This window comes from Pleurodeles waltl, chromosome 5 (genome assembly GCF_031143425.1).
Source record: "Pleurodeles waltl isolate 20211129_DDA chromosome 5, aPleWal1.hap1.20221129, whole genome shotgun sequence".
In the NCBI taxonomy this organism is placed as follows: Eukaryota; Metazoa; Chordata; class Amphibia; order Caudata; family Salamandridae; genus Pleurodeles; species Pleurodeles waltl.
In genome coordinates, this window is record NC_090444.1 from 477,118,006 (window position 1) to 477,143,056 (window position 25,051).

The 25,051-nt window shown below is 42.5% G+C and overlaps 1 protein-coding gene across 1 annotated transcript in view; it reads right to left on the reverse strand.

Annotated features, from left to right (window-relative positions):
- IYD (iodotyrosine deiodinase) overlaps nucleotides 1–25,051 on the reverse strand; it is a 217,439-nt gene that overhangs the window by 16,405 nt on the left and 175,983 nt on the right. The window contains exon 4 of the mRNA XM_069234296.1: nucleotides 6,372–6,528. Within this exon, the coding sequence (XP_069090397.1) occupies nucleotides 6,372–6,528 (157 nt within the window). The remainder of the gene's footprint in view (nucleotides 1–6,371; nucleotides 6,529–25,051) is intronic.

Here is a 25,051-nt window from a genome sequence, read left to right on the forward strand (position 1 = left end):
CGCGGGGCTCTGACCAGGTTCTGTTACCCAGAATCCTTTGCAAACCTCAAAAAGTGGCTAAAAAAACAAGTTTTCCTCACATTTCGGTGACAGAAAGTTCTGGAATCGGAGAGGAGCCTCAAATTTCCTTCCACCCAGCGTCCCCCCAAGTCTCCCGATAAAAATGATACCTCACTTGTGTGGGTAGGCCTAGCGGCCGCGACAGGCAATACCCCAAAACACAACGTGGACACATCACAGAAAACAGAGCTGTTTTTTGCAAAGTGCCTACCTGTAGATTTTGGCCTCTAGCTCAGCCGGCACCTAGGGAAACCTACCAAACCTGTACATTTTTGAAAACTAGAGACCTAGGGGAATCCAAGATGGGGTGACTCACGGGGCTCTGACCAGGTTCTGTTACCCAGAATCCCTTGCAAACCTCAAAAAGTGGCTAAAAAAACAAGTTTTCCTCACATTTCGGTGACAGAAAGTTCTGGAATCTGAGAGGAGCCTCAAATTTCCTTCCACCCAGCGTCCCCCCAAGTCTCCCGATAAAAATGATACCTCACTTGTGTGGGTAGGCCTAGCGCCCGCGACAGGAAATGCCCCAAAACACAACGTGGATACATCACAGAAAACAGAGCTGTTTTTTGCAAAGTGCCTACCTGTAGATTTTGGCCTCTAGCTCAGCCGGCACCTAGGGAAACCTACCAAACCTGTGCATTTCTGAAAACTAGAGACCTAGGGGAATCCAAGGAGGGGTGACTTGCGGGGCTCGGACCAGGTTCTGTTACCCAGAATCCTTTGCAAACCTCAAAAAGTGGCTAAAAAAACAAGTTTTCCTCACATTTCGGTGACAGAAAGTTCTGGAATCTGAGAGGAGCCACAAATTTCCTTCCACCCAGCGTTCCCCCAAGCCTCCCGATAAAAATGATACCTCACTTGTGTGGTTAGGCCTGGTGCCTGCAACAGGAATAGATCACACAACGGTCAATGTTGGTCCTTACGTGAGGCAGCTGTTGACCCTGGGGTGATCCATTCCTGACACAGACACTAGGTGTAGGCACTCAAGTGGGGTAGTGTTTTTATCAGGACAGGTGAGGAGTCACTGGGTGGTAGGAATATTGTGGATCCCAGCATATTCCTGTAGTTTGTGTGACAGAAATGCGAGAAAAATTGAGTTTTTTTTCAACATTTCAGCTTTGCAGGGTATTCTGGGTAAGAAAACTTTGGGGAAGCCACACAAGTCACACCTCTGTGGACTCCCCCGAATGTCTAGTTTCCAGAAATGTTTGGGTTTAGTGTGTTTCTCTATATGGCCGCCGAATCCAGGACCAAAAACACAGGTGCCTGCCTTACAAAACCAGTTTGTTTTGCCATGGATAATTTTGATGTCTCCACAATATGATTTGGGTGGTGGAATTTGGGGCTGAACTAAATTGGGGAGCTCCCAAGAGAGCACTCTCTCTCTGCTTGCCGCCGCATTCACCTGCTCTCTGGGTTGGCCTAACCCACTATTACCCAGTTGCACAAACAGCTTGCGAAGGGACAGCAGGACTGTCCTCATCACCTCCCTCATAATGTACTGGAAGAGGAGTTATCGAATGGGACTCCTCTGACTGAAAAATCACTCCCAGAGTCTGCGCCATTGTCCTATCCCTCAGATGCTGTCTCAGTATCTGATGTCTCAGTCTCTGATCCTATGTCAGAGCGGTCCTCTATAACCCGAGTGCAGGCAGCAGTCATCCATCAAGATGCCATCTCTGCTATTGGCTAAACTGTTGCTCTAAAACACTAGCCTACGTAGACAGTCACAAAATCGATGGTGTGTGAGATACGTGCAACAGTAGAGGCCACCTTACCTGCGCTTCTTCCCTCAATCAGCCCGTACTTTCAAGACACTCAAAAAACACCTTGTCACATACCATTCGTCACAGTCTTTAGCACCTCCTGCACCCAGTCCAACAATCATTATTGGTGCTCCCACTCCCTCCTCCTCGGATTCCCTCATTACCACCCAGCAAAAGTGCCCTTCATCTCTCCATAGACTTTGCTAATGTACTCAGCTATTTACATAAAATACAGATTTGCTCTTTGCAGTAGGCATATAAACCTTCTGCGCTTCTTTGTGGCACTAAAACTGCCACTAGACAAGTCGGACCCTTTTCCCCCCAGGGAAACCACACACATATTGACAAAAGTGATATATATATGACAGCCAATCACCTGAAACTCAACTCAAGCAAAACCGAAATAATCCTCTTTGGCCCACACAAAAACACCTGGGACCCCTCATGGTGGCCCACCACGCTAGGCCCTGCACCCACCCCCGACAACCACGCACGCAACCTCAGCATCATCCTAGACTCCTCCCTCTCGATGACCCAACAAATCAACGCTCTCACCTCCTCATGCTTCAACACACTCCGTATACTGAAAAACATTCAAATGGATCCCCACAGAGACCAGAAAAACTGTCACTCACGCACACATCAGCAGCAGGCTTGATTACGGAAACGCCCTCTACGCCGGCACCACTCTAAAACTCAAGCGCAAACTACACGCATCTAGAACTCAGCAGCACGACTCATCCTCGACCTCCGCCGACACGAACACATCTCTCCACACCTCAAATCCCTCCACTGGCTCCCCATTGACAAAAGGATCACCTTCAAGATCCTCATCCTCGCACACAAATCACTCCACAACACAGGCAACTACCTCAACGAGAGTCACCTTCCACACCCCCCCACGAAACGTCCGCTCAGCTGACCTCTCTCTCGCCTCTGTCCCCCGCATCAAACACACCACCACCGGGGGCAGATCCTTCTCCTACCTTGCACCCAAAACCTGGAACGCCCTCACAACCCACCTTCGCAAGACCCAAAACCTACTTCTTTTCAGGAAGGGCCTCAAAACCTGGCTTTTCGAACAGTGAACCTCCCAGCCCCTTTCCCTCCCCCCGCCCCCCCCCCAAGCGCCTTGAGACCCTCACAGGTGAGTAGCACACTTTATAAATCTCTTTGGTATATATAGATCTACCTCTATATATATATATATATCTATGTACATAGATATATCTATCTACATAGATATATAAATATAGATCTATATATAGATCTATTTTTTTAGTTGTTGTATGGTTTCCTTGGGGGCCAAAATGGCCCCCAGGGAAACCCTACAACATCTATAAAAAAAAATTGCCCCCACAGGGGGTCACCCTGCCCACGGGCGACCCCCTGTCATTTTATTTATTTTTTATTTTTAAGAAAAAAAAACAATCCCCTGGGGGGGGGGCGCGATCGGGCCCCCCCCCCCCCCCCCCCAGGGGGCACCTACCTTTTTTTTTTTTTTATTAATTATGCCCCCGGGGGGGGCGGCCCGTTTTCCGAGGGGGCCGCCCCCCCCAAAGTGAAATCCCTGGCGTCTAGTGGTGTTTCCTGGCCCCCGATCGCAGCTGAGCTGCGACCGGGGGCCAGGAAACACTTTCAGGAAGGCCTCGTAAGAAAGGGGAGTGTCTCCCCTTTCTTACGAGGCCTTCCCGAACGTGGGAAAGGCCGTTTTCCCCATCAAAGCAGGAAGCGGCCGCAAGGCTGCTTCCTGCTTTGATGGGGAAAACACCTTTGCAACGTCAGCGCGCCGCGAGGCGCGCTGACGTCACAAAGGGGCGGGTGGGGGGGCGGGGGGAGACACGGAAGCTTCCGTGTCTCCCGGGGGGGGGTTTAAAAAAAAAAAATCCTCGGGTGCGACGCACCCGAGGATTTATTGATACCCTTCCTGGTGTCGGCCACTGGTCGTGACCCGCACCAGGGAGGGTGTGTGGGCGTCGGCCAGTGGCCGACGCCCGCAGCGAAGAGGTTAATAATCATTGTCTCATTTACTACCTTTTGAGATAATTATTGTATTTAATTAGTTTAAATGTTTCTACATTCACTGCTCTAGGGTTTGCATTTTGAATATAATTCATGGACCTGGAATATTGTGTGATACATTTCATTGTGATTGTTTTTATCTTATTATGAAACTGATTTATTGAATCTTTTATAAATGTTCAAATAACCTTAACATTGACTGGCTGGCTTCCTGTATGTAACACAAGTAGAATAAGCACAATCCAAAACTATATTAGGAGACTTAAGAAGTGTATGAATAAATTCTATTAAGACTCTGTGCACATTATATCTAATTTTTGATATAGTATATACAGAGCCAGCTTCCTACAGTGGATTGACAGTATTTTGCACGACTTCTTTTGACATGAGAAAGTACATTATGGAAAAAAATAAAAAGCAAGCAAGAGATTCAAGCAGGTAAATTGTTCAAGCAGAAAATATCTTCTGATGTGACTTTGTCTATGACAAACTATCTTCCACTAGCAGAGATGATGTGAAATAGGGCAGTGCAAAATCTTAAGAACTTTTTCAAATTTCACTTAACACAATGTTTGGGAATTTCCGTAATTTCACTAATGTAATTATATGTTTCAGTTTCTAAAGAGATTGTATTATGACGTGCCACTGTTGATCCTCTGACCAACCACGTGCTGGAAAAATTAAAAGTGATTTATTGTTTAGCCTCCATTTACTTTAGGAAATGTTAGATTCTATACAATAATAATCATTGTCTCATTTACTACCTTTTGAAATAATTATTTTATTTAATTGGTTTAAATGTTTCTACATTGCTCTAGGGTTTGCATTGTTGTGTCAGTGGAACAATTATTTTGCATTTTGAATATAATTCATGGATCTGGAATGTTGTGTCATACATTTCATTGTGATTGTTTTTATCTTATTATGAAACTGGTTTATTGAATCTTTTATAAATGTTCAAATAAACTTAACATTGACTGTCTGGCTTCCTGTATGTCACACAAGTAGAATTAGCACAATCAAAAACTATATTAGGAGATTTACCTTTTCACACAATTGGAAATAATATTGTAACTCCACGAATAAAATGTTGAGGAGGTAAGTTTAAACATTCTTCAATTCACATTTGCAATGTTTAAACTGGTACTCAACCCTAACAACTATTTTGTAAATGTATAGAAGTATCAATGCCTTCTCATCTTGTGATGAATCGAAATTATGGTAGTCCTTTTTGCATCTCAAGTAAAACAAGTATTGACAAAGCTGATGAGTCTGCCATTGAGTGCCAGTCCCTTGGATTTTTCAATGCAAGTTTTCTTTTGCCGTGTTCTTCAAACAGCTTCATTGTTGGTGAAGCTGCTGATCCTTGATGTTATAAAAAATAACAGCATTGACTAAATGTGAAAACAAATGTGGGTCACAAAAATATGCATTGCTGCAGAGGTCCCTGGAATTGAAAGGAAGTACTTTGTGTGTGATTGTGCTTCTTCTGAAAGAGAAGATTGCCAGCACTCACAGTGAAGTTAGCTAATGGCCGAAGTGTGCTGACCTTTGCCTCATGCTGTAATGATTGGAGGAAAAATGTGAATGACACATCACCAGGCCAAAGGATGAAGAGAGCTGGGTTAAAGCACACATGCATCCGAACGCATGCGCAAATGCACACACACAAATCTATAGCCAGCAATCTTCACTTGTCATTTGTTTATTGCTGTTTCCTAGTTGCTTGTTTTCATTAATATTGCTTATACAGCAGTGGTAGCTGTACATCAATCTCCTGGGGGCATCTCAATCTCATCAGACACATCTCTCCAAAACTCTCTCCAGAACAGGATCATTGTTAGTTATTCTCTCAGAAAATGTATCAGCAGTTCAGCACTCGAAGGGCTGTACCATATAAAATGAGCATAGCAAGTGGAAAGGTAATCCACGGTCTCTGTAAAAGATTTGGACTGACTGCTGTGTAAATTAGTGGAAGAGCTGGAGAACCGTACACAGTGGTAATTCGTTGCTTGTCATAGGGACTTTAAAAGAATGTGCTACCTTTGGCTGGAAAGTTAGCTGCATTTTTGACCTCCTTAAAGTAAACCACAGAACACAGGACAATAACATAAGACGAAGCAAAATAACAATAACACCACAAAGAAGACATAGAAAGGCACAACAATGCAAAACAGTGAAAACTGAACACAACAGAACAACAACTGTACAACACAACACAACAGCATCCCATTGAAATAATGCAGCACACGACAGAGCAGAACTAAAAATAACACCACAACAAAATGCCATACAACTAATATACACAAGCACTTTATAACATGTTAACATCTCCAGAAACCACCTTCCAAAATATGGTGGCAAAAGGTGCTTGCACCAAACACTACCTCGACATACTATCAAAAACATAAAGTAGAACCAATGAAATAAGTATTGTGCCCCCAAAAGAGTAATAAATATTGTGTATTTGAGTAAAAGAGTGAAATATGAGTAATGTGTACTCTCGACAGGGAGACACACCTGTAGCGCGGCCAGCAGAATCCCACATGCAATAGAAACACTGATCTCATTGTAGTAATGAGTCTTCTTTTTGTTCTGTGGGAGCAAACCGTAAACTTGCTTGAATATTAGGATCAGATATGGCGCAGTGTCCAAATATTCTTTGACCCAGTTGGTTCTGTTGAAAGGAAACACAGTAAATACAAACTGAATTATTAAGCTTTAGCGAACCTTCAATCACATCCAGAATATACAAAGTGTGGAACGGAGTCGTTTTTTTCTTTCGCAGTTTAAATACTGTTTTTTCAGTTATAAACTACGTTACAAAGTAACTAGTTGGAGTAAAATTAAAAATGTGTAGATTTTCAAGTTCATCCAGGCTAGTTAAGTGCTAATTATACAAGTATACAAAGGAAGCAATATTGCAATAATTATTCATAATGTGTGCAAGTGCATGTTATCTATAAAAACCATTGAAAATAAGCAACTGATTATGTCTCAAATTCAAATCACAACCAGTGTACATATCAATACAGATAAGCAGAAAGCAAAAACTATTTATTACCATTATTACGTGTGGGTTGTAGCCATGACTAATAGGAGTAAGGGGTGATAATGCATTTTCTCTCTCTGACAATAATGGAAACAAATAGCACATTACAGTTTGTACATATTCAAATATGGTTTAGTCCAGGGCAATTTGTCATGTGCATTTGTTCAAAAATTTTATTTAATCAAAAACAAAGAAGCAAGAGGTTAAATCTGAGCAGTAAAACTACATTGAACAAGATAACTGCATCAATGCAGAAAATAACTTTAACCTGAATTCTGTGATGCAGCATTGTGTTTTTCTCATGTACCTTTTGTGAGGTGGTGACAAACAGGCACAGGCGAAATTTAATTTATGTCAGCAAAATCTCACAAGATGTTAGCAGTTCACATTAGGATTGTTAGGAACGATGACTGAGATTATGCCATTACACTACGTTGTGTATTCAATACTCCATTTAGTTAAAAATCCTATCACAGGAGCATGGGAAGAATATTAGTGAATTGAATGCAAGTGGCTGTTGTTCACATCATGAACTGTTTTAAGCTATTTTTCTGGCACTCTAGAGTCCTTATGCCTAAAATGGGCACAATATCAAACACAGAAAAGGTGACTGGAGGAAGCATGCAATGAGTCTAATCAATGGCAACAATCGCTTGGGGTAGTGTTCCAAGACACCAGTGTTTTGTCCACCATACCACTAGATCTATACATATGTAAATCAGTCCTGGACCTGCTCCAAAAAGGAACCATGCAGCCCCAAACTGTCAAGCAAAATCCTCTCCAAACCAGATGAGAGGCAACCCAAGACTGGTTTCAGCCTGATTGAGACTTATCAGTTGGCAGCAGGTTGGTTCCAGTAGCATAGTGAGCAAGGTATCCAGGTCTAGGAATGCACTTGGCCACTTAGGACATTACATCAAACACACAAAAGGTGATGGGAAGAACACTAAGGGGGTCATTTTAACCCTGGCGGACGGCGGTGAAGCGGCGGTAAGACCGCCAACAGGCTGGCGGTCTAAAAAATGAGATTTTGACCATGGCGGTTACCGCCATGGCCAACCGCCGCTTCACCGTTTCGCCCGCCGGGCTGGAGACCTGGGTCTCCAGCCCGGCGGTCGTCACTATACCGCCGGCGGTATCACAACCCGCCTGACCCGGCTTACCGCCATGGATTTCATGCCGTTTGGGTCCGCCATGAAATCCATGGCGGTAAGCTCTATCAGTGCCAGGGAATCCCTTTCCTGGCACTGATAGGGGTAACCCCCACCCCCACAGGACGTGATTCGCTGGGCGGTGTTCTGTTGGCATGGTGGTGGAGGTGGAGCTACCGCCACTTCCCCGCCTGCCGCCAGTATGGCTGTTGGCGGCTCTCCGTCCGTAAAAGGACAGAGCGCTGCCAACACTGGCGGTCTTCCGTACGGCGTCCCTCGGCGGTCTTCGGAAAAGACCGCTGAGGTCGTAATGACCACCTAATCTAACGGCTGGTAATTGCTCAGGGTAGCAATCCAACCTTTTGTTCATTTGCACACCATGCCACCAAAGATTAGACCCAACCATATGCATATTAGTCTTGATCTTGCTTCAGTAGGAGCACTCCATCACAAACTGCCAAGATTCAGACTACTCCATGCAAAGCAGGGCCGGTACTGGTTGGCATAAGGATGGGACTTCATCTAGAGTGGCATAGAAGGCGAGAAAGTGTGGACAATATTGTGTCCTTAACATTTGCTAGAGTCTGTGAATATTTCAAGCATTCCATCCATCACCTTGTTGTTATTAATATGGGCATGAGGCTGCATTTCATGCTATGAGACCATGGGAAATGGAGGAGGTGGAGTTTACACACTTAAGCATAATTTTATTAAATTTCTTGGGTATTTCAGGTTATGTTATGTATATTTGTAAAGTAGGATACCTACCAGGGTATCCTGATGCTGAGTAGGATGTGTGTGCCTCACCCTACCTATGGTAGACTGGCTAATTAAAAGGCAGATCTTCTGTTTCTTGTGGAATTCAAGAAGAGAAGAGGAGGCTCTGGTGTGGAGAGGGAGGTTGTTTCTTCCTTTAGGGGTGATGTAAGAGAACGCTTGTCCTCTAGACTTTGTTCTGTTTATGCATGGGATGTTGGTGACAAGACCCCTACAGAGCAGAGGTGTCTGGATGGTTGGTGGAAGAAGATGCAACTGTTCAAGTATGTGGTAGGTAGGAAGAGGGAAAGGATGCGAGAAGATTGGGGAAAGAAAGGAGACCGGGGACCCCGTTGGAACAGAAAGAAGGGGCCACAGACAGGCAAAGTGATGGACAAATACAGTTCATAATCTCTCAAACAGACTTGTGACTAAAATATGAACTTATGGCACTGTCATATGGTCTGTCTTTCTGCCCCACAACTGTTTTTGAATGTACACAGAGTCGTATAGATCTGTGCAAATGTATTTGTAAATAGAAATTTTAAATAGTGCTTGCTTTGAAACCCATATTTAGAGAAGTGGTGCAGGGGTCTTCTTTTGCCTCCAAATCCAGTGATTTACTGATAAGTGATGTTAACATTTTGCACATGCTGGATGAGCTAGACAGCAAAATCTCTCTCAAGGATCCCTTTCTAAACCTAACTAATTTGGATGTCGACGTTGATTTGAAGTGTCCTAGTGGCTTCAAGCCACCATCAACATTTACGCCCAACCCACTCTTTGACTCTATAGATGCTTTTCAGGAGGTTATTTCTTTTAAGGTCAAGAAATTGAGAAAGTTGAGGGATGCAAACAGGTAAAGTCCAGATGGATGATAATACTGTAATATGCAATGCTGGCAATGGTGGTAATATAGTTGTGTTACTCAAAGATAACTTTTCAGGAGAGGGTCGCTGACAGGTTTCTGATACTTCTTGCTACTGCCCCCACAGGTCTCTGGTACTTCTTTCTACTACCACATTGACAAAGCAGTGGTAGACAGAATCAATGTTACATATTACAATCTTCCATGTCATTTGAAGAATATCTGCTCCCTCCACTCTGCATGTGGAACAAGCGGATGATCTGTCTGTATGAATTCTATGCAGCCGCATAGGGGTCATATGCGTGTTGTGGAGAAAGTCAAAATGGGTAAAATGAAATCTGGCATTACTGGAAACCACATTCATGTGCCCCCTTGTTAAGTCCTAATCAGCATCTATTAAGGGAGACTTCAATTCTGCATCCCACACCTGCCGGACCACAGGATCTGGGTCACATAAATCAGACTTGATATGCCTAATATAGATGGGATAATACCGCATGTGCAGAATTGTTCAAATCCATAATGGCTGTTGTGGCCATAAGAACTCTGGGGCAGTCGGGATTTGTAGCAAAAGCTCACTTGCCATCTTAGATGGCTTATTATATTGTAAGAATTGTGTTGGCCCAACCCCAAACTGGAAATAAAGCTATTCAATGGATAGATACCCTTGTGTCAAGCATCCTCCCTCCTCCCACCTAGCAACTGTCACATCTCTGCCAATGTAGTGTAAGAACTCTAACCACCATATCATCAAAGATCTTGAACAAATGGAGAGGTTTAAAACCCTAAGATTCATTGTCTCCCAGGTAGAGCCATATCTGCTTCAGTGGAACCACTGATGACCATTACTCATTGACATGGAGCTCTCTTCAACCACAGACTGCAGCCTTGCCCCACTGAGAAAATCAGAAATCCAGAAACGTTTATATGCATAGAGAGCTGACATTGAGGGATGTTTTAGTGAAAAACCTAGTCTTTTCCTGCTTGAAGCTTTTACACCTTCGTAGATGGCTTCACCGAGTCCAAATGTCATCGACGAGCCCTGATTCATCTGCAGCCTGCTTTCTTACCCTGATTAAGACTTTTTGAAATGTTTCTGAGTGCAAAAGTAACTATATAACTGGAAAGAACTTGCTCCTTGCATTTGACCTGCGGTCCATCGTGGTCAGCCTTAAACCTTACCCCATATCGCGATCAAGTTCAAACAGATGAAAGTTGTTGACTATATTCTGAACCTTAAGCTTTAAAAATATATAACTCCAAGTTCTACTTAGATTTTTGTCATTTTTATGTCATTTTATTTCTTAAAGTTTATTCTATTTTCCTAAATTAGTATGGGATTTTTCTTGTGTTGTGTTTTGAATTTATTACTGTTTAATACTTTATAAACACTTTATACAAAGTCTGTACGTTAATCCTGTCTGCTGTGTGCCAAAGCTACTTGGGGTTTGCGTCCTGATTAATTCAGTGACTTTGTAATTTACTTTGACAAGGATTGTGGGTATTATTTGAGGTGGGATGTGCATTTGAATGACTTTTATTGGCAACACTTTTGACCACACAGGTCTTCATCACAGCTCCAAATCAAACCAATGCCGATAACATTTTGAAGGTTTGTGCTTTTGGGTTCATACAAAAGTAAAGTGGATGCGATTGGGTGTTGAATTTTTTCATGATACTTACTGAAAGACACATCAGCCCAACACTTGATTTATGTTTGTATACACATTTTGTTTATTTTAAATTGTTTGTGATACTATTGCATTTTGAAGAACAAACATGGGTAGTATGCTTTCTATGTCTATACTTCTGTAAACCTTTTTTAAATGTAATTGGTGCACAGTATTGTTTTGGAGCTGTGACAAAGGCTTGTGTAGTAAAAGTATTTTAAATGCACATCCCAGAGTGCGAGCTTCTGTGTTTGTGGAGGTTACAACACAGCATTCTTCATTTTATATATATATATATATATATATATATATATATATATATATATATATATATATATATATATATATATATATATGTGTGTGTGTGTGTGTATGGTAATCAGCAGTGCATGGTGAGGACGCGAGTTACAGTTTCATTAGGGCACAAGTTATAGTTACATGAGATAACTATAATAGGTGCATTTCAAAGGTTTGTTCCTTTTAAACAGTATCTTTTAACTGACATTTTACCAAACTACAATGTCTGTTCAACATTTGTTTTTTTCAGTGAATTTATACGTTTTTTAAAAATAACTAACTATTTTTCAGCAAATTTCTTTAATTTTTTTTTTAAAGTAAGATGTCTACTGCGGTGTACGGAATGATGTTAGGTGCAGGCACTGGCCTGTGTCCAGGCCCTGCATCTACATCCATGTGGATGTCCAACTTCCCGACATAAAGGCTCTGCACCCAACCCTCTATATGCGCTCTCCTTCTGCTGCAGGCCTTCAGCTGTGCGGGAGTTGGAAGCAGCCCTTGGAATCAGCCACCCACCTTTATTATGCTTTTTTTTACACTGCTCTGGAACCTTGAATCCACCATGATGCTACAGGGGGTGCACTGAGTGCTGTGGCAAATCCTCAGATCCATTGAATGCCAAAAAAATGTTTTCTCTTTGAACCAAGGGTGGGTCCCACATGACACAGGGAGGTCAAGCTACCATGACTCTGCCCCATATATTTTTTTCATTTTTTTCAAGGACTCTGGGACCGAGTTCCCAATCCCTAATATGGCAGCCACAACATTTTCCTCAGGTTGCAGCTAACCAAATGGATCTCGCACTTGGCGAATAGTTAAAACAAACAATCAGACCACAGGCTGGATCAGCCAATTCTCCACAATGGATCCACGAATGGTGTGAGGCATGAAATATCTATTTTTTAAGTTTAATTTCTTTGAAACTACTTAACGTAATTACACCAACTCACAAAAAACATGCTTCCTGGACCAAGATTTTGCTTTCTGCCAAATTTGGTGTAATTCTGTTGAGCTGGTTGGGCTGTAGCTGAGTCTAATTTTCCTATGTAAAAATGAATGGGGAAATTGTGTCTGAGAACCCCCTCTTTTTCTTGGCCCCTGCTTGTTAGATCACCGCAAAACTTTGCAGGTAAGGGCTGAGGAAAAATAATATTTTGCTTGGAAAGTTGTGTGAAGATTTTTCAAACAGTGACAAGGTTATTAGCAAACTAAGAAATGCTTTTCCTATGGGAACATGTTCCTAACTAGAACTATGCAGTGATGACCACACAGTTTTATATATATATATATATATGTATATATATATATATATATATATATACACACACACACATATATATATATATATTTTTTTTTTAAAGAAAGATTACAGGGACATTATAGTTAGGCTCAAATTTTACGCATACATAACCATGGAAATTCAGTAGTTATAGTTACCTTCACTAAATATAATGTATGCCCCCCGCAATGCACTGCTTACGATCTCACATATTACATCATTCATAACATGGACAGTGACATTACTGATGACATCACTGAGGACATTACACATGACATCACTGATGACATCATCCAGTGAGTGTGAGTGTTTCGTAAAAGTTTTTCACACTGAAAAATATATACTGAGCTATGGTATAACTTAAAATCATACTCTTTCTGCAGTACTAATGGGCTTTAGTATTTTTCACATATATTATCTGAAGTACAATCCTGCTTCTAAAGTGGGTATACTATTTATTAGTGAACTAGCCTCTACACTGACACAGGGCTGGCTTTAGGGTGCCCCACTGGGTGCTAATGTGGGGAGGGGAGCGCTAACTCAGAGGGGGGTGCTGTGATTAGTAATAACTTAACAATTTAGAAACACCTGCTGCAGAGTTCCTTTGTGCATCCAGCTTTCAGGCAACAATAAAAATGTGAAGATAACTCTTGTGAATAATGTTACTGCTAGAGAGAGAGAGAGATTGGAGTTTTGTCTAGTGGCAGTTTTGACTTGCTATAAAGTTGCACAGAGGATTCCTATGCCTGCTGCAAAGAACATGTACCATGCAGGTCACAGATCTGTATTTTATGTGGATAGCTGAGTGGATTACTTCTTTTGTCACAGAGATTCTTTTGTTACCGCAGTTCATAAGATACAATCCTAATATAGAACAGTGACTGTTAGAAACTGTCATCAAAGAGCTGCCTGTAAACTGCATAAAATAGGTTAAAACGTTATGTTTTTTCCCCAGTCTTTCATTATCTATTCCGAAGGTTGTTAAAAAGGGTTTGTTTTGGTAGATATAAATTCTTAATAATAAAGTCAGACTTTATCACTGTTATAAAACAAGTGACATGTATGTGAGAGAGAAGCTGTGTAGCGATGAGGGGCACTTTTGCCCAGTGATAGTGAGAGAATTCGAGGAGGATGTCATGGAGGTGGGGGGTGAGAGTTACCCAAAAAGATTGTTGCACTAGGCACAACTAGCGCTAAAGCTAGCCCTGCACTGACTTATTCCTCCTCTTGATGTATGCGTATGGTACTGCTTTGCAACAGTCTAAGCTATTCTTTAAGACTTCACTCCATAGTGATGGCTCAGTATAGTTCTGTTTTATGACATACTGACCAGTTTCCTTAGTCCTCTCTGCTTTGTGATGAATGACTCTAGTAGTACTAGATTGCAATAAATTCATCTGTTCACTGAGACCTTTCTCTAGGGTCATGGCTCAGTGTAGTAGACATTTGCAATAGACTGATCACTCTGCTCACACCTTTCTCTGGGATCAAGAATTATTTTACTAGTGAACTGCTACTGAATTGGTGGCGGGTTAAACCTTACAAATGCACCTGTCTTGGACTACCATAAATATTAAAACTCTGAACTATATTGTCGCCCAATATCTATGGCTATACCTGTGCACAAATCACAGCACCTGCCACCACAGGGGCAATCCTGAAAGGATTACATACAAAAAGATATGGATAGTGCACCACTGCGCAAAGTCAGTAAAGTCCAGTAACACAACGTTGCCTTTTAAAAATCTTCATTTTTTATTATTGCTTTTTCTTGAACAAACGAGCAATCAGCCAACGCATTTCGTCCTACACAAAAGGACTTCTTCAGGGCTTATATTTGCACGGTCTTTAAATTGATTGTCTTTCCATATTATTGGAATTAAATGTCCAACCATTTATTACCCATAACATAAGGGATCAGCCATGTCTGTCCCGGTCGGCAATGAAAGTAAAAAAGTTAATAGGTTTGTTCAAGAAAAAGCAATAATAAAAAATGAAGATTTTTAAAAGACAACGTTGAGTTACTGGACTTTACTGACTTTGCGCAGTGGTGCACTATCCATATATTTTTTTACATTATTTTACTAGTGGTTTGTGACACAGTGCCCTGTCCACTAAGACTTCTCTACTGGGTGTGTGATGTAGTTGTATGTGTAAAACAGACATCTGCATTTGAACCTCTTTCCATGTTGATGAATGGTGGTATTGTGGTTTGGAATAGAGTAACCTGCATGGTTAGATTTCTTACTTTGGTGATTAGTGATTAGAGCAGTGATTTTCAAGAGACAGGACTATCCTTTGAGAAGTCTCTCTTGAGTGATAACTGAGAGTAGTAGTTGATAAGGTTACAACGAGGCCTGTGCTGTATATCTCTCACCTGTCTCCTTTTCTTATTTAAAAAAAATTGGTAATGGTATTTTTTTGAAGTATATTGATTAATTTCTAGTTTTTTTTTTTTTTTAACATAAAGTAAGGTTTACCATAGTGTGCGGCAGGGGTTGGTCAGCAGTCAGGCCCTGCAGCCAACATCCCACATGCAGCCAACCCCACGCTGCGCAGGGATTTTGGTCATGCATGGCGGGGTGCTGGCCACATGGCCTGGCCTATAGCCAGGCCCCATGGCCAGTCATTCAGCCAACCCCATGCTGCGCATAGCCTTTGGCCATGCACAGTGGGGGGTTAGCCACTGGCCCTGTGGCCAAACCTCCAAAGGCAACCAACCCCACACCGCACATGACCTCCTGCAGCATGAAGCGAGGGGCTGGGCACAGGGCAAAGCCTTGGGGACTCCATTCGCAAAGGCCTTTTTTTTAAAGAGGAGTGGGTGCATAGCGCTCACCCTAAGTCACCTTAGGCCATTTGGACCCCCTTCCCCAGGTCTTTTATGCTTTTTGAAGGCAAGGGGGGTCACTTAGTTCCACTCCCTAAGCCTTGTTAGGCCTGGGGGGCCCAATCCCCAGGGCCACTATTAAAATTAAAGGGGAGAGTGGCCATGTGGGCCCCCTCCCAAGACTTGTTAGGCCCTGGAAACCCCATCCCCTAGGGTCTCTATTAAAATTAAGGGAGTGAGGGGGCCCGCAGCTTTGCAAGGCCCTGGGGACCACACCCCCAAGGCTGTTTTTAAAATAAAGGGGAAGGGTCCACACACCCCTCCCAGAGGCTTGATAGGCCCTGGGAACCCAATCCCTTAGGGTCACAAATTAAAATTAAGTGGAGGGGGCACACGGGCCCCCTATTGGATGATGTCAGCAGTGGAGATCCCATCCCCCACGCTCTGGCACATGTTTTAGGGGGAGGGGGCACACAGACCCCTGCCCCTCCACTGGCCTCTTTTGAACCAAGGGTCATCACTCACAGCACCCAATGCTTTTTAAAGTGGGTGCCCTGGTGTCCACCCAGAGCACCTAGCATAGTTGGGGGCTGAAGGGGCAGCCCCAAGGCCTATGTGGCCCTAGTCGTCTCTCTGCATCCAGCGGGAGGCAGCATTGCTCCAAGTTGCAGGGAGCAGTCACATATGCTGCTACCTCCGGGCAGGAGCAATATCTAAACCTATTTCCCTGCAAGCATCACTGTGGGCAGTGAAACAGATGTAAAGTCCGCTACCAGCAGGAGGGAGCATTTTTGAAGCACCTGACTGGTGGGAGCAAACTTGGTGTTTGCTCCCTCTTGGCAGGAATTTTGAAAATGCTTCTGCGAAGCGAGAGCAAACACAGGTTCCCCTGTCTGCACCGCTGCAGACAGGGAAACCGTTATCTCCCATTGTGGCCCCCGGGACATAGCAATTGAGCTGGCCCCGGGGGATGGGGTCCTACGGCAATGAATGGCTCAAGTAGGGGGGCACTCAGCCCCCTCCCTTTTTCATTAGGTTTCACAACCAAAGGGAAAGAGGTTCCTGGACCGTTAGAGGCTTGGAGAGAGGGGGCCATGTGACCCCCATCCCTATTGAAAATACAGCTAGCCCTGAAGGATGCAAGGCCTAATCGGCCCAAGGAGAGGAACTGCCTGTCCCCGTCCCCCCTTAAAAATGTTGCAGGACCCGGGAGTGGGGTCCACAGGGCTGAAATTGGCTTAGGGATGGGGGGGATGCGTCCGCCCTCCCTCAAAATATAAACGGCTCTTACCTCTAGACCCTAGTCCACCGGGATGGCTTGAAAATAAACAAGTGCAGGAGACTGCACTCGTTTCTTTTTACATTTTGCATTGAATTCATGGATCCTCTGTGAATACATTGCACAATTTAAAAAGAAAATTTTTCGGCCCTAGATGGGGTTCCTCTGGGACTCCTTACCAGGCCTAGCGGGTCAGGGTATTCTTACCCTGCACCCTTATGTCTTTTTTCATTTTTTTTTAGGACTCAGGATTCAGTCCTGATTGAAGTGGTGGCAGCCAATCAGATCACAGAGATCTGTTGGGATCCACTGACCTTCACCATTCCTCTTACCTTTTTTCAGTGAATTTTTAGGGCTTTTTAATGCAAAGTATGGTCCAACTATCATAGCCAAATATAACGTCACTGGTCAGTGGACAAGCCCTGCACCCAACCCTTTTGGATACTTGAAAGAAGGATATGCCTTTGCTTGTGAAAAACTGTTGAATAGTTCTCAAGAAATTAGTTGTCAAAAAGGTTTCCTATCCGGACCTGAAGAAGTCAAATTTTAGAACTCTATGGAATGTTAAATTCCTGCATGGATTCACAAATTCATAGTGGATTAGAAAATCCAATTAAAAATAAAAAATATATATATTGCCACACCATTGGACCTTTCTCTCCTATAGTCAATTGAGGGTTCATAAATCTGATTGCAGATTTATGATTTGCCATCATTTGATTGGCTAGCTATCCAGCTATCACAGAGCAACAACATGCATCAACCGAAAAAAGAAAAAGAAAATGCCCATAAGGAGGCAGGGTGAACATAACCTGAACCCCCGGGTCAATGTGCGGAGGTCTCAAAAGGACCTCCTGGCACTGAAATATATATCAAAACAATTATTTTGATGGTGAGTTTGACAAACTGCTTGCTAAATTTGTTAATCCTGAACTGTCCCTGTGTCCCCAGGACAATCCTGAGGCTGCAGGATTTGCAAATAATGAAATAAAACTACAAAAAAATATTCACAACACTACAGATGTCCTTGGCCAATAGCCACCTACAAAGAGGGTGTTGGCTGTAGGAAACTGGTGCAAGTGGTGTATAATCATGAAAACACCCAAATAATTACTGAAATATATAAAGATTTAAGTGAAATTATGGTTTCTCTTTGGTTATAATCCCCAAATTTATTTTTTAAAACCTCAGAAATTCACTTAGAAATGCAGATAAAATGAACTTGTGGTTGGTAATTTAAATAACACAAAACACTGAAATTCCAAGTCATGGTTAGGACTGAAATCCATAATTCGCACAGCACATTAATCACTTTAATCGTTGTTCTTTTTCAGTAAACTGACTGTCTTGTCTATCTCTCTTTTTCTCTCTTTCTCATACTCTCTCACTCTTGCATCTCTCGTTGTAATCTCTCTCTATCTCCCTCTAACAGAAATGTATATCCTTTTTTCTCTAGCTTGCAAAAGTGTTTCTGGGTGTAACGTTCATTACAAATCACAGTGGCACAGTGCTGCTAGGATTTGGATCACTGACACAATATTGTGGTAAAAAATATCATTGACAAAAATATTGCGTCAAAGATATTCCACAATATTGTGCTCCTATACTTATAATGGTAAGCATCAAAATATTGAGAGCGTGGTCTGGCCACGGATGGAGCAGATATGTTAATTAAAGAAATTGCTAATGATTATTGTGTGTTTTATTAATGAGAAAAATGCATTGAGAAATTTAATTTAGAAAATAACGTGCGCATTTGAAAATGTGCCCTCAGCGAATGGTCACCATGTGTACTTACAGATGCTAAATAATAGAAAAAATAAAAAATCTATAAGAAAAAATATGTCATAACGAATTGTATAACCTATGTTTTTTATTAATTCATATTCTTAAATTAGCCGGACTAAGGGCCTGGTTTCACTGGGCCTTGCTTGCTCTGAACATGAAGAATTTGAGTGCCTTGCACAGGACTGGTAACCGAGGATGGCAACCTTGAACCACTCAGAATTCAAGCCGCTCAGCTAGAACATTCTGCAAATGTACCAACGAACAGGAGATGATGAAGACAATTTGATACAATTAGGTGTAGTGTAGGCTTAATGTCCTTTCCCAGGACTTGAACAATAGAGGCACTGACTAGAGACTCATATGCAAAAATGTTGTTACCTGAAGAGCCAGATGATGTTCTCATCGTAAGAAGAACCAATCAGTTTTATGGGACATAAAGCATATGCAAAATTGAAGATTTGGTAAACAAAAACTATAGGTTAGAGTCATAACTTCTGACGGACTGACCAATTAGTAATTAGTGGGATGGACTGAGAGACCCTAAGAAAAAGTAATGATAAGGGGTGAGAAATCAGAACTGCAAGGAGAAAGTTGATGACATCAGGAGACGCTGTCCGAGGTGCTGACAATTGGGCTTATACTCTGTGAGCCTGATCCGTAGCTGACCACTGATGACCTAGGGATGAAGACTGACTAGTTGTTGATCCATCCTGGATAGGTAGCTATGAAAATGTGACTGACAAATTTTGTGCCTTTTCTTCTAGGTACCAACTGTGCTGTTTTATAGAAATTCTCTCTTAGGTGGATTTTTCCAAATTAATGTTTTCATCAAATTGTTTTCGTATGAAAACCCACATGCTAATGCTAATCTTGCTGATATTCACTGACTTACGATTTCCATTATTGCTCATGTTCTCCTTTAAGAAAAGTGTTTTCTTTGGATGAACTAATAAGAATCGCTTAATAAAGATACACTTAACAATTGATTAGAATTGTAATCAATAGAGAATAATTTTTTTTAACCTTTTCCATGAGTGATGGTTATTTCTGATTAATATGGTTTTCTTTGTGGTCTCTTAAGTGTGTGATATAGATCTATTGATGTTGATTATTGGTTCAGTGATCACTGCATGGCGAGAATACTCCATGCAATTCAAAAGGTGCATCGACCTCTACTCGTCCCGTTGTAAGTTTACTTACTAAGCACCGGGCGCACCAGCACCACCAATGAAGATGGCTGCCTTTGTGTGAGCTTATTGGGGACAGAGGCCTTTGCAAGGTTCTCTTGTGTTCCGTATGCCACACTCTACCTGCTCAATTGTGCCCCTACAGGAGGATGGCATGAGGCCCACAAATGAGGTGAAGCAGGGCGGCAGGATCAGCGTTTGAGCCTGCAGACCATACTTGGAGCATACACACCAGTGCCCCAGGGCTGCTGAAACAGACAGAGACTACATTGCCTCCAAGTCTACCGGCAAATAATTCCTCACCCCATTATCTATGGAGCAATGCTAAAGACCACGCACCGGATGATCCTGTCGGGCGTGGCCGAATTGGAGGCCACAAAGCCTAGGAGATGGGCATAGGCTTCGCCACATGCCTGCCCCCCTCCCCAACTGGGCCTTCTTGTACACTACAGCACCCCAAGGCTGTAGCTAGGAGTTGCACTGTGCAACCCTAACTCTGCTGGCTATTGTAGTGTTCTGTGGAGAAATGCTACCTTGTCACCAGGAGTGTTACTTCCTGGGATGGGCCCGGGATGCAGGCACACATAGAGGAGGCTAGGACACTGGGCTTACATTGCTTAAATGCTTCGCTGCCCTGCTGTATATTAACCCTTGATTCCTGTGCTATATGACATGCCTGTGGGTTGATTGCCTCATAAGGTGATTTTCCCATCTCCCAGCTTCACCCATTGTTTTCCTGCACCCAAGGCAAAGGGACCATGGACTTATGACTATTGCTTCCTCATCTCTCCATCACAGATCTCATCCCTAGGACACTCCCCCAACAGCAACCGCAGGACGAATCTGCCCCAGTATCCACTGCTAAGCTGGTGCCGCCTGCATCCTCGAATGTCTCAACAAGCAGGTGGTGACAACAGATGGGTACAGTGCACAAACCTTCAGTGTTATCCACTGAACTCCACAGGCCACACAGTGCCACAAGAGAGACAGGACCTACTCCTCCCTGTATCCCCTGTGCCTACCCATCCTGCATCACCAGAGCTGGGCACCTCACTCACTCTCCCGTTTCCTATAACACACTCTGGGTGATGGCATCTGGTGAGGCCACGCAGCAACTACTCTTTATAGGAATGGTGGGAGGAAGCAAACCAACAGAGCCAGTGATGCCTCCCAACACAACCATGGAGGCTTCCTGCAAGAAATTACAGTAGTGGGAGCAAGACTGGACACCAAGGATTGTAAAATCTCTGATCTCTCAACTGAGGTCAAAATCTGCTCTGAGATTGGACTTTTTCATGGACGTATGAAGGGCTTGGAAAAAGGGTGTCCATTTTGGAGAGTAAGTCAGAACACTCCAACTACTGGGACGACGACATATGACACGTCAGCAACAAACTGATGGACTTGAAGGACAGAGCCAAATGGGACAACATCAACTTTTACATTTTCCCCAAGAACATGGAAGTAGGACACATAAATAATTTCCTTCAGATCTGATACTCTGCCTTACAGGCCTCTCCTTCGACCCACCTATGTAATTACAAAGAGCTCACTGGATCCACAAGCAATAATCTACTGCCAGGGCAAAGCGGGCATACTGACACTTGACCAGCTAATTTTGCATGGAGACATCCACTATTAGACAAATTCAAACTACCCGCTCAACACTGGTGAGGATATGTCCAACTATGACAGTGCTTGTGAGATTGCCTGGGTCCACTCCTATGGGATATAGATGAATAGTTTATTGTACAGATAATAAAATAATCCCATACAATTAAAACAAAAAAGAAACAATTATACATTTGCAATCAGAAATTAAATACATACTAAAATACTCAATAATTTATACACTCAAACTTCAGTAAAATGCATTCCCACAATGGTATTATAAAACGTACAATTAAAATATAACCGGACCTTGACAAACCAGAACCACACGTAATACATAATAAACTGGGGGCCCCACAGTACTAAATTGCTTAAGTGCATTGAATGATCTTAAGTTAGCTACCAACAAAGATCAAAAACCATGGTGCAAAGTTGAAGCTCAACAGCTTGACAAAATTCTCCAATGGGATATAGATGACACTCCTGTAGAATATAACCTGGCACATTGGGGGTTGCACCAGGGTGTGATGTCAGGATTATACAATATGTTAGTGACCCTCCTATATGCTAAACCACATGTTACCACAGTGTGAGAATGCTGCCAGAGGGTCTTGTAAATAGACTATACTGAACCTGACAGGGCTACACTTGTGGAGGAACCGGACAAAAAAGTCCAGGAAAACAGAATGAAACTATGTCTTTTCAAAACATTATGAGTATGGTACTGGATCCCACATAAACTTCATTCAGCAGACCTACGTCACCATTTCAAATGTTGGAGACCTGGCCAAACATACTGTACCACAGCCCACATTCTTAGTGACTGCCCCCTAATCAGGCAATTTTGGAGGGATGTGGTATTTACTGTTAATGAGGCCCTGCATTTGCCTCTGCCCTTTCCGTGACAATTGATCATTTTACATAACATGGATGACTCACCTACCCTCACCACCCACGAGAGACGCTGACTAGCCAGAGCGCTCACTTTGGCAAAGATCTGCATCCTTCATCATTGGAGATCGCTCCAACCCCTCACCCATTATGAATGGATAACAGAAATGTACAGAATAGCCTCCTTGTATGAACAGATCTAATACAGAGTGCAAGAAAATCTACTCCAAGATCTGGTCATCCTTTGTGGGCACCAACCCCACTGTCTAAGGGGCTTGTGTCCTGTAGCCGCACCCTGAACTCAAAGATTTGATAGTGACGCTCAGGGCCTCCTTCACTCCATCCCTCCTACCCATCCCCCCATTCTCCTGTATGGTCCATTCGCTATGCCTCTGACCTGGCTGAAGCGCTACCATGATCCTCCCACACGGTTGGACCCTAACCTTTCTATTCTGTTCTGTATGGATCCCTGTGTCCACACAAATGAATATAACCACCTCAGGCTCTAAACCAGGAGAAGGGACCATGGAGGAGTCCACATCCACTTCCCTCCCATCTTCCTCCCACCCTTCTCCTATTTCTTTTTCTCCCTCTCATTCCCTCCTTACAGTAATCCCTGTTGTTTGAGCTAACATTTTTTTAATTGTTTAAATCATGCTACACTTGCACTCTGAAACACTGAATGGATGTTAGTGATGCCTTTATTTATTCATCATGGTTTGTTCCCATCTACCACCTTGTAATGAGGCTTGTTATTCTCAACAGTCCTTGTCTGAAGAAAATGTATCTATAACACATACACAATAAACCCATACAAATATAAACAATTCAATAAGAAAAAATATTAATTGATGTAGGCAATCAATAAAATATTTAAAATGTAAAACCCCCAAAACACATTTACTAAAATACTATAAACATTCAAATAAATTTAAAAATAAAAACAAATAAATATAAAATATAAAAGACAAACAATTAAGTGTACAAAATCTACTTAACCAATACTATTAAAGCTATTGTAGTCTAACAATATTAAATATACTATCCCCACTCTAGTTTATGCAACTGCAGGGAAAATCTTGGACTTCTGAGGGGTTAGATTTATTATTTTTACTCCAGTCACAGCTACAGTATGGAAAGTATTGGACTTCCGAGCAGTTAGATTTACTATTCCTACTCCAATCAGTGCAACAGTAAGGAAAGCATAAGACTTTAGAGGAGTTAAATGTACTATTCCTACTCCAGTCTAAGCAACAGAAGCGAAAGTGATGGACTTCAGAGGGATTAAATGTACTAGTCTCACACCAAACAGTGCAACAGTAGTGACAGTCTTGGATGTCAGAGGGGTAACATTTACTATTTCCACTGCAAATAGCACAGCAGCAAGGAAAGTGTTGGATTTCAGAGAGATAAAATGTAATATTAGCACTCCAGGCTATGCAAACACAGGGACATGCATTGGATTTCAGAGGCGTTAAATGTACTATTCCCACCCTGGCCTGTGCAACAGTAGGGAAAGCTTTGGATTTTGGAGGGCTAAAAGTACTATTCCCACTCCAAACAGTGCAACAGTAGGGAAGGTGTTGGTCTTTGATCAGGTTAAATTTACTATTCCCACTCCAATCTGTGCAATAGCAGGGAAAGTGTTGGATTTCTGAAGGGTTACATTTATTAATCCCACTCTAATCTGTGCAACAATACAGGAAGCATTGGACTTCGAAGAGGTTATATTTACTGTTCCCACTCCAAATAGCACAGCAGTAGGGAACATTTTGAACTTCGGAGGGGTTAAATTTACCATTCCATTTCAGTCTAAGCAACAGAAGGGAAAGTGCTGGACTTCAAAGGGGTGAAATTTAGTATTCCATCTCCAGTCTGAACAACAGTAGGGAAGGTATTGGACTTTGGAGGGATTACATTTACTAGTCATACACCAAACAGCACAACAGTAGTGACAGTGTTGGATTTTGGAGGGGTAACATTTCTATTCCCACTCCAAACAATGCAACAGCAAGGAAAGAGTTGGACTTCAGGAGGTAACCTTTATTATTCCCACTTCGGTCTGTGCAACTGCACAGGCGTGTTGGATTTCAAAAAGGTTAAATTTACTATTCTCACTCCAGCCTATGAAACATCAGGGGAGATGTTGGATTTCTGAGTGGTTAAATTTACTATTCTCACTCCAAACAGCACAACAGTAGGGAAAGTGCTAGACTTCAGAGCGGTTAAATTTACTATTCACACTCCATTCTAAGCAACAGAAGGGAATGGGCTGGACTTTGGAATGGTGATATTTACTATTCCAACTGCAGTCCAAGCAACGGTAGGGAAGTGTTGAACGTCAAAGAGATTAAATTCACCACTGCTACTCCAAAAAGAGCAACAGTAGTGACCGTGTTGGATTTCGGAGGGGTAACATTTACTTTTTCCACTCGAAATAGCAGAACAACAAGAAAAGTGTTAAAGTTCGGAATGGTAACATTTACTATTTCCACTCCAGTCTGTGCAACAGCAGGGAAAAGAGCTGAGTTTCAGGGGGGG